Source organism: Leptonotus elevatus, chromosome 6, assembly GCF_054856555.1.
Source record: "Leptonotus elevatus isolate MCC_2025b chromosome 6, RoL_Lele_1.0, whole genome shotgun sequence".
Classification (NCBI taxonomy): Eukaryota; Metazoa; Chordata; class Actinopteri; order Syngnathiformes; family Syngnathidae; genus Leptonotus; species Leptonotus elevatus.
Window position 1 is genome coordinate 18214474 of NC_141244.1, and position 17446 is coordinate 18231919.

General features: G+C 38.7%; 2 protein-coding genes across 2 annotated transcripts; both read left to right on the forward strand.

Annotated features, from left to right (window-relative positions):
* The first annotated feature begins 1303 nt into the window (after window positions 1-1303).
* On the forward strand, window positions 1304-8515 carry rab25b (RAB25, member RAS oncogene family b). The gene is made up of 5 exons (XM_086078252.1): window positions 1304-1582; window positions 4658-4853; window positions 6304-6497; window positions 7759-7839; window positions 8119-8515. Exons 1-5 carry the CDS (start codon window positions 1546-1548, stop codon window positions 8235-8237), a joined length of 627 nt encoding a protein of 208 aa, XP_085934378.1. The 5' UTR covers window positions 1304-1545; the 3' UTR covers window positions 8238-8515.
* A 1238-nt stretch (window positions 8516-9753) lies between these two features.
* Window positions 9754-16500, forward strand: rab11al (RAB11a, member RAS oncogene family, like). The gene is made up of 5 exons (XM_086078325.1): window positions 9754-10039; window positions 12972-13167; window positions 13312-13505; window positions 13795-13875; window positions 14598-16500. Exons 1-5 carry the CDS (start codon window positions 10000-10002, stop codon window positions 14735-14737), a joined length of 651 nt encoding a protein of 216 aa, XP_085934451.1. The 5' UTR covers window positions 9754-9999; the 3' UTR covers window positions 14738-16500.
* Window positions 16501-17446: the final 946 nt, after the last annotated feature.

Below are 17446 nucleotides of genomic sequence, written 5' to 3' on the forward strand. Positions count from 1 at the left end.
TTTCATTTTTTTCATTTAATCTGAACATTGCAGTGTTTATTTTAAAGCTACAGTACTGAACATATTCAATTTTGAATCGCTCCTGCACCCTGCTGACGAAAAATGAAAATGCACATACCCTTCACATACGCACTGGGCACATTAGGTCACATTCGCAGACAGGGCGCAGTAAATTTGTACCCGAATCCAGTCTGAAAACTATTGGCCAAAGGCTTGCAGGAGTATCCATTGTGAACAGCTAAGGGGTTAATATACTAATAAGAAGACATTTCAGTCATAAATGGTGAAATAAAAAGACCACTGTAAAGATATTATTTGAAAAAAAGTTCTAAATTGCATCTTAAACTCAGAATATTTCTGACAATGGAGGCAAAAATCTGAAATTCTTAAAAAATTATTGAAAAATACAACTTTTTACATTAAAATAAATGGGAATATTCTCTTAAAATTCCAACTTTTTTTTAATGTAATTTTATCTTCACATTATTGCTTCTAAATTTATTTCCCCCAAATACAGCTACCTTTGGTAAAAAAAATTCCGCAGTTTACATTTTTCCTTAATTTTTTTTTTTACATTTATTTATCTTTTATGATGACATAAGTCCATATGCTCCAATTACTCTGGAGGAAAAAAAGTACTATAGAAATTTGATGAATGGCAATTTAGCATGCAAAGTGCATTACAAAATAATTTATTATTGATATTATTATTAACAAATGTTTTGTTTACATCGTGGCTGGTGAACTACTCAGGAAAAAGTATATTTATTCTCGTGATATTACAACAAAAAATAACTTTATTTTTATCTAACAAAAGCACAACTTTTTTACCAAAATAAACCTTATTTTTTTCCTCCCCATGTAAGATTGACACCCACCCCCCTAAAAAAAAAAATGACGTTAAATACAACTCTATGTAACAACACAATTTTATCTTAGGATTCCAACTTTGTTTCTCTCCCAAAAAGTACAACTTTATTTTTGTAATACATATTCCTTCTTCCTCTTCTCGTAAGATTTTTTTCATGAAAAAAAAATACAAATGGACTCTTGTAATATTGCCACACTTTTCCCATAAAATAAAAAATCTAAATACAATGAGGAAAAGCTCTAAAATAAATAATACAAAAATGGATGAATGACATTGAAAAAGCAAATTCAGTATGTAAGGTTGTGTACGGCGATTGTTGCTTCTCGTCTCCCCCAGCAGGAGGCATTTGACTGAAACTGGGCATTCCACCTGCCTGACATCCCCCACCCCCACCCCCACCCCCACCTGATAGTGCCACACCCCCATTACCGCAGCCTGGCCACTCCCTGACCTGGATACGCGCTCAACATGTCTCACCCCAACGATTCTGTAAACTAAGCCAGCAGGGCAGGAAAACAAGAAGGCTGGACAGCCGTTGGTGTGCCAAAACCGGATGGTTTCCGTCCTCGGGTCTGACGAGCTGCTGTCAGTCGTGAGGCGGCTGCCGGTTGCCGACTGACTCTCTTCCCTCAGAAGAAGAAGCGGAGACTCGGGAAGCGGTGGATGGACACAACATGGGCTCGGACGAGGTGTACAATTTTGTCTTCAAGGGTGAGTGCATTTGTTCTAGTACCCGAGTGAGCATTCCAAAAGGATTACTGTATCTCTTCGGGACAACCTTGCACACTTCCTTGTTCATGATCAACTTGGCAGACGCCTCTTATCTGCATGCCACATTTGCAATGCGCCTTCCATGTTGAAAAAAGAGGACATTGTTGTGCCTCCGGGGAATATAGTAGCCTCAAAATGACCTTTCTGTCCAATTATTAGCTCTGGAGTGTGCAAAGGGCCAAAATGGACTACAAAGTGTAAGTAACGCAGCTTGGCTAATCACAGAGGAGAGAAAAAACAACTTAGCTCAAATTAAAGTCAAAGTAACTAACCCTAACTTTGACTAACATAAAAGCTATTAGCCATTGTCTCAATCTTGGCTAAAATAAAACGGCTAAATTAAATATAAAAGTAACTAAACTAAGCCTAACCTCCTAATCCTAACTCTACCTAAAATAAAAGTAGCTAACCCTAACAAAACAATTAAAAAGTATTATAATAAAAGTATAAAAGTAAAATTAAATGTAAATGTCACTAACCATAAGCTCCTAACGCTTAGCTAAAATAAAAGTAGCTAACATTGTCAAAATAGGAGTAAAATTAACTAACACTAAACCTAACCTTAGCTAAAATTCAACTCATCAGAACTCTAATTCCCTTACACTGACTCTGGCTTAAATAAAATAAAAAGAATGAACCCTAACTCAAATAAAAGTACATCAAACATACATACATACATATTCACCGTTCGACATTTGCAAATTCACTAATTAACTGATTTAGCTTTTGGTGCACAGGTCCCATGTCTAATATAAAAGTGTTGCTTCGGCGCCAGCTTATGGCATGTCATCTTGATGCCAAGCAACTATGTTGAAGTGAGGGGAGGGGTTTCGTTAAGTCAGGCCGTAGCCTGGTCTAATAGGACAAAAGTCCTTTACCACCATCTTGTGGCATGTGTAGGCAGTTATAAACCAGCGGGAACATTGTAAAAGTCCCCAATCAAAACACCCTAACACTAAAACCAACCCTTAATAAAAGTCTAAGTAATAAACCCTAAAATGAAAATATACTATAATGAAAAATAAAAAAATCTGATTAGACGGAGCAACTTCCTCATCTAATTCTGGTCGAGCATCTCGCCAAAAAAACAAAACAAAAGAACAAAAGGTAAACCGCAGTGAAAACCAGACAAACAGACAGAACAATACTGTGTGCTATGTCGTTGTAAGTGGCGCGGTGGGACTAGAAAGACTGGAAAACGTTTGAACGCATTGGAAGAACATCGTAAATGTGTCAGCCACAGACTTTAGCGTTTAGCTTTCATTAGCGGAATTACACAGTTGTTACGTAGTTAGTACATTTATCGCTGTAGTGTTATTTACTGTTTAGTTCATATTGCTATTCCATGATGATTATTCACCGTATGATTTGTCAAAATATTCATTAGTGACATTGTGTAATTATTACTTATTTATTACAGTTTTATTAAATGGTTATTACACTTATTGATTCACGTGTCAGGCTGTTCAAAGTACACACAAAGGGCAGCAATCGTTTGGTGTAAACCATGTCAAATATATTGTTCCCACTGACTGCAGGAAGTGTTTGCATTCATCGGAACAGGAATGCTGCAGGGCGTTGGTTTTAGGATAGCACAAAATATAACAAATAGGATCATCAGGAAAAAAAATGTAAAACATATCAGCAGCTCTTATTTTGCATCTTCTCAAAATACCCTGAACTCTGTGGGTTCTATGCTGTCCATTTGTGTCCACCGCACTTCCTTAATAAAAAAATAATTCAAGTTACATGACTTGGCTTGAGTCTGATTTGAAATAAAGAACACCACTGTGTGTGTGTGTGTGTTTTTTTAAGTTTACTGTGAGGAATAATCTACTTTGTCAGGTTTGGAGGTCACTGTAGTGTTCACTCTGCATATCCATGTTGCCCCCCCCTCACCCCCCCCCCCCCCCCCCCACCCGCCGAAATGATAATAATGCCACTTTTTCCACTGCCGTCCTCCACTACTCAGTAACCACTTGTACAAACAAAAGCAACAATCCTCAGTGTGTGGGCAAGCATGACGCTTTCAGCCACAATGGACTGTTGATTACCAGGAATTTTTTATTTTTTTTTATTTTTACACTTGACAATATTACCTCACATTGTTCCTTCGTTTTGTTGCTTTTGCAGGAAATGCAACAATCGCAGAATTTGACATGATCTCAGGGGTATTATTTCATAGATGAAATGTCACTTTGAACGAGTGATTCATTGAGTTTGTGTGGTTAAATATTTAAAGAATGACTTAACTCTCAGGCATTGTTGGATTGTACCCTTTCTGCTTGTTTTTGGGCCATTGTCAGTTTGGAAAATACATCATGTGTATTTGTGTATATTTTTAAGTTTATTATTTATTTAATGCTTGTTTTTTTTACTACATAAACTTCTTAACTACTGTTAGTGCTTGTCATTAGCATAAAATATTTTCATTTTATAACCCTTAAAACTAGAATACTACAGAATAAGAATACTACATGAAATTCCCCCCCTTGTCAAAAAACGGACAAATGATGTTATCTGGTAGAAAACGCACAAGATGGAGCAAAAATGTTAGTTTAATGTGTATAATTATATAGTTATATATTTCATTACGTTTTCATCACACAAAGTTAAAATGTAAAAAAAAATCGATCAATAGATAAATTAACTCATTCACTGCCATTGACGGCTATAGACGTCAAAAATTCATTTGAAATATTTCTATTAGCTTAACTTTTTATTTTTTATTTTTGTTCATTTAGAACAGATATAAAATTTGTGATTAATTGTGAGTAGAGTAGTAAAGTCATGCGATTAATTACGATTACCAATTTTAATCGCCTGATGCCCCTAATTTTTAATATTCTTTTCTTTTTTTAATTATTATTTTAATTTTTAATCTTTTTTTTTTTGAAGAAAAGATGATTAAAAATTAGGGGCAATTACAATTTTATAATCGTATTTTATCTGTTCTAATACAATTAAAAAAATTATAGGTTTTCATACTCTTGTCCTTGTCTTTCATGTCCTCAGTCGTCCTGATCGGCGAGTCGGGCGTGGGCAAGAGCAACCTGCTGTCCCGCTTCACCAAGAACGAGTTCAACCACGACAGCCGCACCACCATCGGCGTGGAGTTCAGCACGCGCACCGTGCAGCTCAACGGCTTCACCATCAAGGCGCAGATCTGGGACACGGCCGGACTGGAGCGCTACCGGGCCATCACGTCGGCGTGAGTCGCTGCTGGCATTGTAAACATGTGCGCGTGCTCCGCGCTGTTTGCAGGACAAACACGGACGCCGCGTTACCTGCAAAACAACCCGCATTGTCCGCGGCTGTCCATGGGATTGGACGGTGTTTTTTTCTATTGTGAGCCGAGGAGCTTCATTTAGACAAAAGTAGTGCTTTGCTGCTATCTCGTGGCCTCTTTGTACCAAGGAACTTTGTTGAATTGAGGCGATGAGCTTCACTTGGATAAAAACAGTGCTTTGGCTACAATCTTGGTGCTAACGAATTATGTTGAAGAGAGCTGAGGAGATTCATTTAGACATAAGTAGTGCTTTGCCATTTTCGTGTGGCACCTTGGTGTCCAAGAACTATGCTCAAGTGAGTTGAGGAGCTGTATTTAGACAAAAGTAGCACTTTGCCACCATCTTATGGCATCTTTGTACCAGGGATCTATTTTGAAGTGAGATGATGAGCTTCTTTTAGATAAAAGTAATGCTTTGCCAGAATTGTATGGCATTTTTGTGCTAAAAATTACATTGAAGAGAGCTGAGGGGATTAATTTAGACAAAAGCAGTGCTTTGCCACCATCTTGTGGCATCATAGTACCATTGAACTATGTCAAAGTGAGATGAGGAACTTAATTTAGATTTTTTTTTTAATAGTGCTTTTCTGTCATTTTCGTACCAAGGAACTATGTTGAAGTGAATTGATGTGCTTTAATGAGACACAAGTAGTGATTTGACACCAAGGAACTATGTTAAAGTGAGTAAAGGAGCTTCATTGAGACAAAACTAGTGATTTGCTGCCATTTTGATGCCAAACAACTATGTTGAAATGAGTAAAGGAGCTTAATTTGGACAAAAGTAGTGCTTTGTCACCATTGTGTGGCATCTTAGTACCATTGAACTATGTCAAAGTAAGATGAGGAACCTAATTTAAATAAATTAAAAAATAGTGCTTTTCTGCTATTTTCGTACCAAGGAACTGTTGACGTGAATTGAGGCACTTCATTTGTACAAAAGTAGTGCTTTGCCACCATTTTGTGGCATTTTGGTGCCAAAGAACTACGTTTAAGTGAACGGAGAATCTTCATTCAGACAAAAGTAGTGTTTTGCTACCATCATGAGGCTATTTTAAAGTAAGCTAAAATTTATTTCGAAAAAAAAGTAGTGCTTTGCCACCATCTTGTAGCATCTTGGCGCCAATCATTTTTTTGTAGTAATTTGAGAAAGTTTATTTAGGCAAGCGTTTTCCCATCTTGTAGCATCTTGTTGCTAAGCAACATGTTGAAGTGAGTTGAGCAGCTTAATTTAAAAAAAAAGTAGTGCTTTGCTGCCGTCTTGTGGCATCTATAAGCGATTTCAAATTCGAAAAGTGATAGTGAAAAATCAGCGAACGATGACACTTGCCACTTAAATAATGTTAACTTCAGAGTTAGCATGTCTTTTCAACAGGTACTACCGAGGTGCGGTGGGAGCCCTCCTGGTGTATGACATCACCAAGCACCTGACCTACGAGAGCGTGGAGCGCTGGCTGAAGGAGCTGTTCGACCACGCCGACCCCCACATCGTGGTCATGCTGGTGGGCAACAAGTCCGACCTGGGGTCGGAGAGGTCCGTGCCCACGGAGGAGGCCAAGGACTTTGCAGGTTCTTTCTCCATGATGTTGTCTTATTTTTTTGTCCAATCACGTTTCAGCCTCTGTGTTGCCATGTCAGTCTAATCTGCCCCTTCCGTCATAATCAGCAATGCTAGCTGATGTCATTGAAACTATATTAGCATATTAGCAGTATTTCTTGAATTAATTTTCACAGGCTGGCCCTCGATGACGGCAGAATTTTCTTTCCTCTGATTGGTTGGTCAGAGCAAAACTGTTTGCCTAGCAAAACACATCTGTAGCGATCAGGCATATGTTAGTACATTTAACTCATTCTCTGCCATTGACGGCTATCGACGTCAAAAAAACATTTTAACAATTTCTATTAGTTTAACATTTTTTTGCTTTTGTTAACAAGAGTATGAAAACCTAGGAAAAAAATTATTGTACATTTCAGATATAACATTTTTGATTAATCGTGAGTTAACTAGTGAAGTCATGCGATTAATTACGCCCCTAATTCTTAACAATCTTTTCTTTTCCTTAATCTTTTTTTTAAAGAATGAAAGATTATTAAAAATTAGGGGCGTCAGGTGATTACATTTTTTTATTGTAATTAATCACATGACTTTAATAGTTAACTCACGATTAATCACACATTTTATATCTGTTCTAAATGTACAATAAAAAAAATGTTGAGGTTTTCTTACTCTTGTTAACAAAAGTAGAAAAAAAACGTTAAACTAATATAAATAGTTCAAATTAATTTATGGCAGTGAATGAGTTAAGTGTGATGTATTTTAATTACACGTTAGTTTTAGTTAAAATAATCCAATTTGGGTATTTAAAATGATACTTGACTCATGTAGCCATTTTCAGCAGTAAGAATATTTTGTCTATAATTAATTTGCTAACTTTATTATGTCTCATGTACAATTAATACCTTCAAAAACACATTTTGCCGCTTGCTGTGGACTGAAAATGACATCACAGAAAAGAGGTGAGCCGTGATTGGTTGTTAACTGAGCTCTGAGCACCTGCTATGTCATTTTCAGTTGACAGCAAGCGGCAACATGTGTTTTAAAAGGTAATAGTTGTACATGAAAAAAATAATGGAGTTATCAAATTAATTATAGACAAAATATTAACTTCTTACTACTGAAAATGGCTAAATTTAGTATCCCTTTTAAATAAAAGATCTTGTTCAAAATGGTAAAACGTAACTGAAATCTAAAGAGTTAGCTCGATGCTGTATATGTTTAAAAACACTAATACATATTAATAATAGAGTAAATATTTTTTTATTTGTGTAGAGAAACAAGGTCTGTTGTTTCTGGAGTCTTCCGCTTTGTCATCAACTAACGTGGAGGCTGCGTTCAACACTGTCCTAACAGGTAATTCCAGTAATTTTCATTTTATCTTGGCATATGTAAAACATCTAATCCGTGTCAATAGATACCTCCGCCAAGGCGGAAAAATTCCAACCATGCTAACTTGCTGGGCAGCGCTGTTCCACTCCAGACCTGTAGGTGGTGGTAATCCACTTTAAAAAAAGTGTTTGCCAATTGCCACCCACAGCGATCTTTTTTTCACTTCTCATCTCATCAAGAGGACGTTGATGGTGCAAAAAGCCTAAATTGGTTCTATACTGATATTTTCCTCCCCCGACGCAGAGATCCACAAGAAGGTGAGCAGCAAGGAAGTGTCTCGAGGCTCCATCAGCGCTGTCACCTTGAGCCCCCCCAGAGTGGAGCCCACCGAGGAGAAGAAACCTTGCTGCAAGAACATCTAAAGGAGAGCGTGGGAGTCCGAGGGGACAGTGGAGATCCAGGTCATGAAACGCGTGGCCTCCTCTTCAAAACTGACTGATTCGAACCTGCGCAGGCGGGTGCAATGTGAATGAATAACATATCCCGCCTGTTGTATTGTACATCCTGGGTTAGCTGTAATTTAAATAACACAACTGGAAGGCGTTCTGTGTTTTAAGGTACACGTTTTAAGAGGCGAAGCTTTGATCGGTGGCGAATGCGTGCGCGTGTTCCTGCTGAAATAAATGATTTGTGATCAAAATGTTAACTGTGCTTTATTATCCATCGAATTATATACAATACCCATTTAAGCATATTGGGGGATGGGGGGGGGGGGACAAACACAAAATAGTTTCCCTCTTTTATTAGCTTACATAGTCCTCATACAAAAAAGAAAAATAATCACATTACATGTAGCATGTTGTTTGAACGCTAGCTAACGGCTTGACTTTTATGCTATCATTGTCAACTGATAAACAAAAAATGCTAAAGAAGCTAATCATAGACTTAAAAAACACACCCGTGTGTGTTTTATCAGATTAGACAAGATAACAATTCTTTGCCACGAATCATTCATGTAACCAGCAGCGGTGGTGGGAGTGAATGAACAAAAGCATTGCTTTGGCGCCATCTTGTGGCATCCTGGTGCCAAAGAACTACGTTGAAATGAGTTGAGGAGCTTCATTGACCACCTTGTGGCATATGTCGGTAATTATAAACCTTTTTGGGGGCGTCACTTATGTGTATAGTTTTTAATATTAGTTTTTTCATTCATTATGTATACTGTAATTAAATGATAGATGTTATTTTGTATTATAATTTATTAGTGTTATTTAGTATGATTGCTATTAATATCATTTTAAAAAGCCATTTTTGTTCCTTGGCTTTCAACACAGCATGAGACTGCCCCTAGTTTTTGTGTATAACTGTTTTTGTTTTTTTCAATGTTACTTTCAGGTCTGCTTATGTTGAATGTCAAATTTGGTTTACAACACTATGCTTCAGCCGTGGTTGCATTTAAATAAATAAATAAATAAATAAACAAATACAAAAAGTTGAGTATTGTTTCAGAGCTATTTTTAATATAGCTTATTTTCTTTTTTTTTTACTAACAGAACGACGTTGGAGCCAGGGTAATTTTTGGTGTATGTACGAGTAAATAAAGTAATAAGGTTAGTCACGGCACTAATTAAACTCGTAAGTCAATATAGTACAGGGAGAACGTACAAGTAAAAAGCCGCCAGAAAAAAAAAATAGTCACGTACTGTGCAAATATACGAGCCGAAAACTGCTCGAGTACTTGTTTATGTGCTCACTTGGGGTTGCTGCTTTGGTTAGTATCACCTGTTGAGGCTCTGAGCCGCCTACGTCATCCACAGACACCCAAATCATAAGTGACACGCCGACGGGCCAATCGCATCTAGGCGCGTGACAGGTGCCTGCCGGCACCGGTCCAATGGGAGCCGAGCGGAGGCGTAACAAATAGGTGACGTCACGCCGCTGCCGCCGCTCCGGTTTGCAGCAACTAGTGACAAGAAAGCAGAGACAGAACGAGGAAGACGACGACGGCGACAAACTTTGGCTCACTTTTGCCGTTTTCCAAGGGGAAGAGGAGACGACATCACCTCTGACGACGTGTTGTTTGACTGGCTTGACGTTCGTCTCCCGCTACTGTGTCATCGTTTCTGTGGTGATACAAGTTCGCTCGACTTGGACAAACGCGAGCGTGTCGAGTGAGGCGAAATTATGACGGGCCGGGAAGATGAATATGATTATCTCTTCAAAGGTGAGTCGCTCCATTTTGTCCCCCCGCCCCCATTTTTTTTTATTTGGCTACGTTTAGCTTACCTGCGTTCGCGTGATGACGAACTCCTCTACCCCGACGACTTTACATCTATCGCGGACGGCACCTGTTGCTTCCCGTGTAAGCACTTTTAAAACCGTCTGTGGGCCATTACTCCCAACATAATCTCACTTTTGTGAAGCTAAACCAACCGGCATATGATGTGGCCAGTAGTCATCTTGCACAAGCTGGTGACGACGTCATCATCTTTGGACGAGTTGACGGTCACATTGAGGCTCCCAAACCGCAACGAAAAAGAAAATAACCAAAATTGGCCCGATCTATTCGGGTAAGACAAATATCATGTGACAAGTTTAACAATCAAATACCAGAAAAACAACGATAAAGGGCGTCTGTGCTCAGTTTTAAGACCCAGGATGATAAACAGTACCGTTCTAAAGTTTGGGGTCATTTAGACATGCGATTAGGCTATTTATTATTTTAAAGGAAAATATACGCCGTTGTAAAGTTTGGGTTTGTCTCGATTTTTTTTTTTTTTACCCCAAGAAAAACTCGTGTCAATATTGGCTTTTTTGGAGTTAAAAAGAAATGTACAAATTCATTTTAAGGAAACTACTATTACTATTATTATTATTATATTAAATGTTTTACTATACCTCAACTTCATTTACAGAGCAACTAAAAAAGACAATCCCATATGTAACAAAGTGCTGTACAAAATGAAGGTCAGATATAAAACACAATAAATAATCAAATAATAGTGAGTGTAAAATAATAAACAAAATATTATTTCTGAATTAAAACTTATATTTACTTCAAACCTTTTGGCTGCATGTTGTTCCTCCAGCATTCGAGTAATCAGAAATACATTATTGACCAGTGTTTCACAACCTTTTCTGAGCCAAAGCGTATGTTTTACACTAGGAGAAAAAATCTCATGTCACAAAATTTCGATACACAAGTTTAATTGCCATCTAGTTGATGTACATTTAATATTTAATACACATATTTGGGATAAGTTAGTGAGTTTCATTCCAAATGATCTCTTACGGGATACGTCAATGTCGTACAAAACCCCCCAACAGTTTTCCTTGGAAAAAAAAGAAAGAAAAAAAGACATTTCTAAGTCCACCGAACTTTTGAGCAATATCTCATGAGACAGGGAGGTCATACGTCATGCTATCACCATGACACAGAGCACTATCTTAACTTTTGGCCCCTATCCTATTTCACTCACTCAGAACATTGAGAATAAGCTGAATGTTGTTGTTTTTTTTTACCCCCAGATAAGGGAATGATAGGTGTCTTAATGCCTTTTGTTCAAATGCTAGCACAACCACAGCTGCTACGGTGCTTACGACACACACAAAAAAAGGAACAGGCTGGCATCGCCTGGTGCAAACAGTTGTTCATAGTTGTACCTTGATGTGAACAAGAGGAACTTTAGAGCCTTAAACAAGCCAGCGTTGTCAAACTGGAAATACCTGCATGAAGCGTGTGTGTGTGTGCGTGTGTGTGTGTTCGTTCACGTAAAGCCATACAAAAGCTTTGTCACAAAGCAAAGAGAAGATGAGATTTGATTCCGGGTCGAGTGGCATCAGCAAAAATGATAGTGACAAAGTGCGGATGACAGTCAGGTGCTTTGGATTTTATGGCTTTTGAACTTTTTCCGCCTCTCCTCTTGTTCCTTTTCTGCGCCTGTGCTATTTCCTGCGAGTCAAGCCGGACGAGCTGCACACTGAGTCATACTTCCACCCCATTTGGGCATCGTCAGCACAGGAAGTCGTCCACAGCTGTCCAGTCCGAGGCTTCCTTCGCTGCGTCTTTAACTTTACATGCCAGAAATTGACCTGACTAAATAATAATAATAATAATAATAATAATAATAATAATAATAATAATAATAATAATAATCGAAAGTGGAAACACCCCATTTGTTTATTTGCATAATATAAATATGCGTTTAAATGACAATAATAAGTCCTTTTAAAATCAAAAGTGACGGTGTCCCACTGGGATCAATACTAGAACCTTGAGAAGTCCATCTAAATGCTTCACAAGTACAATACAATAGCTTCTGCTTCTGTTCATTTTACAGATTTTGCTGACTTTACTTGAGTAATTTTAAATTGAAGCAGTTAAGTAAGTTATTTGTGTAGCAATATTTCTTGCTTTAATTAGTTATACTGAGAACTGAATCATTTTAATTTAAAAAGTCATTTGGGAGATATTCCATAGGGCAGGCTCTAATCTAATCCCACCAAACAGGTTCATCCTCCCAGAATTGGCTTCATAGCTCATGTGAGCATCCACAGACTTTGGTGAAGCCTGTCGCGTAATAAGAAATGGGTGTGGGGGATGATGTTTTGATATTAGCGCTGTCAGGAAAGACAGCCTGATGTCTTTTGTTGGCAGAAACGCCGACAATGTGCTTGTGAATGGGCGTGTAACCGTGACATTGTATCCCTTGTTTTAATGGTTGGTTGCCTAATGATTCTTCTCCACCCAACATTTGCGACAAATGGTAGTAACTTTTTAAGATAAAACGGACTGCCCGTGTCTTTTACGCCATATTTGCTCTGACTAACACATTGCAGCAGTGTTGAAATATGACTTGGTTTGTTTGTCAATGTAGTTGCTGTAAGCCGGAGCGTTAAACTTCCTATTTCGTAAAGGTGAGATGGCGTCAGGCTGACTCACTTGGCAAAAATCTGAGTATGCGGAACTTGGTAACACCAAATAAAATCATGATTCATTCTTGAATATTTAAAGAAATGTAGTCTTAGAAATGTAGTCTTGTCCTATATAACAAAATGTATTGTTAAATTCATAGCAGTTTACAGTGGTGGTGTATTTGGATGCAGACGCTAACACTATTATTCCTCCCCCCCCCCCCCCCCCTCCCCCCCATTAGTGGTGCTGATCGGCGACTCGGGCGTAGGAAAGAGCAACCTTCTGTCCCGCTTCACCCGCAATGAGTTCAACCTGGAGAGCAAAAGCACCATCGGCGTAGAGTTTGCCACGCGCAGCATCCAAGTGGAGGGCAAAACCATCAAGGCGCAGATCTGGGACACTGCGGGACAGGAGCGATACCGGGCCATCACTTCTGCGTCAGTGCAAAGCACACATTTAATTTTCAACCCATTCACCGCCATTCACGGCTTTTTAATGGGCTGGCAGGGAATGAGTTCATAACATTTATCACGTAACACCTGTATAGGGATCCTGAATGTCCTCCTGTTGCTTTTTTTCAGGTACTACCGCGGCGCAGTGGGAGCGCTGCTTGTCTACGACATCGCCAAGCACCTGACGTATGAGAACGCCGAGCGCTGGCTGAAGGAGTTGCAGGATCACGCCGACAGTAACATCGTCATCATGCTGGTGGGCAACAAAAGCGACCTGCGCCACCTGAGAGCTGTACCCACCGATGAGGCCAAGGCGCTTGCAGGTGACCACACCAGATCACTGACATGCCAAACCATTTCAACTTCCCCAAATCCCCACATTATTAGAAAATGCCATGGCCAAATTACGAGTTATTTTACCAATGTACCTTCTCCTCCTTCCACATTTCTAGATTTCATCAGTTGAATGAATGCCACAGCATTTCCATTCAGCGTCTGCTCTTCAGCATTCGTATAGTTTCTACAGATATTGCATTCTCTCTTCTTTTCTTTTTTTTTATTGCAGGCTTCTGATAGTGATAAGTGCTTTTCTTTTCTTTTCTTTTTTTATAGAGAAACATGGCCTGTCTTTCCTGGAGACGTCTGCCTTAGACTCATCTAATGTGGAGCTTGCCTTCCAAACGATCCTCACAGGTAACTTTGGGCGCTATCATAACAGAACTCACAAAAAGTTGTCAAGGATCTATGCCCAAAATTGAGTAGGAAGTCGGCCATTTTGGCTTAATGCGGGCATTATGCGTGAATCACATGGCTTTTATTTTGACAAATTTTTTATTTTGACTTTTTACAAATGAGTCCCAATTGGAAGCAAGTATCCAAGACAGATGGGTAACGCTAAATTGCATTTTTTTTTTTTTTTAGCCCATGTCATCTAATGTGGGATTTTCAGAAAGTGTAGAAAAAAAGGGTGGACATGTCTGTTGTAATAGGATGCATGAAAAAGTCTCAAAGATCAATTCTATCAATTGAAAGATTCCATCAAAAGCCCCTGTTGTCGGACACCATCTATCATCCGCCTCTAGATGGCAGCAACATCCATGTAATCTTGCGTCAACGGGTGCACTGAGGCAACCTCTAAGCACCTCACAATCTCTGTCAGCCTCTCGCACCTGCTTTGTGTTAGTTCACATCAATGGATAAATGTGATGTATAGCTGGACTGGAATTGAGTTAATGACCTCACAAAATGAGTGTGTATTTAGTGGGGGGAAATGTTTTACATACGGTGTATAACGCTCTGCCATCTCTCTCTCTCTCTCTCTCTCTCTCTCTCTGTCTCTGTCTCTCTCTGTCTCTCTCTCTCTCTCTCTCTCTCTCGCTCTCTCGCTCTCTCTCTCGCTCTCTGTCCTCGCTCAGCCATCTACCGCATCGTGTCCCAGCGGCAGATGTCGGGACGTAGCGACTCGGACTTCTCGCCCGCCTCCAACGTGGTGCCCATCACGGTGGAGCCCACCCAGAACGCGTCCAACAAGGGCATGTGCTGCCAGAACAACTGAGGCGCACAAAGACAGTTAGATGCAGACAGACAGACAGAAAGACAGACAGGTGGGAAGACCAAGAGGTGGGTAGATAACCACTTCACTTCTTCACAAGGACTATTGTAGGGAGGCGGAGTGCGTACAATATCCATGTTTAACCCTCCTGTTGTGCTGGTTTCTCAGGAACTGCATTAATGATCGATCCTGCAGGGCCATTTTGACCCGTTACCCCCCAAAAAATTAATAATAGGGTTGCAGATTTCCAGATAAATTTCCAGAAGGTTTTTGTGGGGATTTAAGATGGGGACTTTTTTCAAAGGGGAAACTTTACATGGGAATTAGTTGCAAATTGAGGGTCATTTAATGGGAAGGTCAAGGTATCATAAATCACATATTCAGGCAAATGTGGCGATAGCGCTCCTTGCCCATCACAAAAATGTAATTGCTCCTTTTTTCCCCACTTGGCTTGAGAAGTGGTGTATTATGTATGGCTTGTGTAAACGTACCACAATACAATGAACCCCCAATATTCACAGAGGATAAGGGCCAAATCTCTAAAAAAGTTGATGATTGTCTGTCGATGCCACAAGATGGTGGCAAAGCACAATTTTTGTCAAAGTGAAGCTCCCCAACTCACATCAGCATAGTTCATTGCTACCAAGAGGCAACAAAATGTCACCAAAGCGTTTTTTTGTTTTTTTTGTTTTTAAGACAAGGCTAAATGATGCTCCGCCTCTTGGCACCAAAATTCCACAAGATGGTGGCAAAGTCATATGTTTGTTGTTCATTTTGTCATAAACGGACATCCATGTAAAAATAAATCTCCTTGCCTACGTGAATATGTTTAAGTGCCCCATTGTGAGCCAACATTCAATTTTGTCAGTTTCTGGTTTATCCCATGTTAAGTTTCCAACTTTGAAAATTCTCAGAATTTTGGAACCCAATTTGTATCTCAAGATTGCTTATCAATATTTATAGTTGAATAAACCACTACACTTACTACTTGTTAATTCACTTAAGAATGTTGATTTGACATAAGAGGAGGGTTAAATGGAGAAGTTGAGGAAAGTTTGGCGCACGTGAAGTTTAGCAATCCCAGCTGTGTCAAAATTAAGATTACTAGATTAATACCCCCCCCAAGACATTGGAATTTCCCGCCACCGTCGCTCAAACCTTCCCAAAGACTTCCTTTAATTGCTAAATGTTTCATCCAGAAATATTTATTAAACACTAGGTTTTATCTTTTTAACTGCATTGATTTAAATCCACGCTTATTATTTGTGAGGACATCCGCCTCTCCATGAGTGGCGTGAAGGTGTCTCTTTTCATAAATGCACACGCTGGATCCTGGTCTGACTTTTTCAGATTCTTCTGGGGGGGGGGGGGGGCTTAAAGACACCTCTGCCTTCTAGTGAGATAAATGGGTTGATGAATCCCTTGCTTTCTGTCTTTACTGGACCAGGACTTAATTTTTTATTTTATTTTTGCCTTCGGGAGGTCAATCCTCTTGCTTGCTTGTCTTTCTTGTGGGATGGATTTTTGTTTGTTTTTGTTTTTTTAAGGCAGGCAGGTTTTTAGTGTGTGTTAGTAAGGGCTTGATTTAAATTGCACACAATCAGCAGGTGCGTGTATGTGTGCTGTGTGGCCTTCATAGGTCTTTAAACTGGGTGGTGTAGGATAAGGCTTTTCTTTTCTTTTCTTTTTTACAAAAAAGAAAAACAAACAATTATTTTAATATGTATATTGGACTGCATATGTACAAATAAATCTGATTTGTAATAGAGCGTCTCTAATGTCTTTTTGACGAGCTTCGAAACAAAGCACAGTTTTTCATTTGGTATAATTGAATGCAGTTTCTTTTATGCGCTAATAAGAGAATATTAACGTAACCAGACAATTTCACTTCATGTCTTCTCCTAATTTAATTATGCTTTTGATCGCTGAGAGGAGTACACTCAATTTTAAACCTGCTCTTATCTTGTTGGTCAAATTGACCAGATTTAAATGTTTTTATGTTTTTTTTAATGAACTCATTTATTGCTGTGGTCTTATTTGTAAACTGGAATCCAACCGTTTACTGTCGCTAAGGAATATAGTCTTGATGTGCATTTATAAATGGATAGGCATGGAAGATGGTCCTGCAGCTGTCTGTGAAATTCAAGCCGCTTTATAGCTGTAATGACAAACAGATGCCAGTAGATGGCAGCGTTTGCATTTGAGATCAACACAGGTTTTGCTTAAAAGATGATTAGGTGTTGAGTCATCACGATGATTATGAGAGAGAAAAGCCAATGTACAGGAAGTTTTAAGGCATCTCACAACGTAACAGTATGTTTATGTATGTTATGAACACATGTTGCAGTAGGTAGCAGAAAGTCTGTTGTGATTGTCATTCTGCTAGCAGAGAATGAATCAAAAGAAAGAAAAGGATTATATTTTTTTCTGTTGGCCTTGTAATTTAATATGTATTACAGTATATATATATTTTTGAATATTTAATCATTTTCATAGTTATATTTATACATTGACAACCAAGACAGTGAAACAAGGGACTCCTAAATTCCTTATTTATTCGAACCCCCTAAAATACCGGTACTTAAAAACACGTCATCACAATTTGCCCCAATTTAATATGCATTTATTTATTTAATTTTCTAATATTCATCCCAATTAATTTTTTTTATTATTAAACATGTATTAAGTTATACATATTAACCTGTGCTAATG

Excerpts from the sequence above, each read along its gene's own strand:
- rab11al (XM_086078325.1), top strand. The coding sequence starts at position 10,000 with ATGACGGGCCGGGAAGATGAATATGATTATCTCTTCAAAG. Across the intron at positions 10,040-12,971 it reads ATATGATTATCTCTTCAAAG|TGGTGCTGATCGGCGACTCG; the intron begins GTGAGTCGCTCC and ends CCCCCCCATTAG. Across the intron at positions 13,506-13,794 it reads TGAGGCCAAGGCGCTTGCAG|AGAAACATGGCCTGTCTTTC; the intron begins GTGACCACACCA and ends CTTTTTTTATAG.
- rab25b (XM_086078252.1), top strand. The coding sequence starts at position 1,546 with ATGGGCTCGGACGAGGTGTACAATTTTGTCTTCAAGG. Across the intron at positions 6,498-7,758 it reads GGAGGCCAAGGACTTTGCAG|AGAAACAAGGTCTGTTGTTT; the intron begins GTTCTTTCTCCA and ends TTATTTGTGTAG. Across the intron at positions 7,840-8,118 it reads GTTCAACACTGTCCTAACAG|AGATCCACAAGAAGGTGAGC; the intron begins GTAATTCCAGTA and ends CCCCCGACGCAG.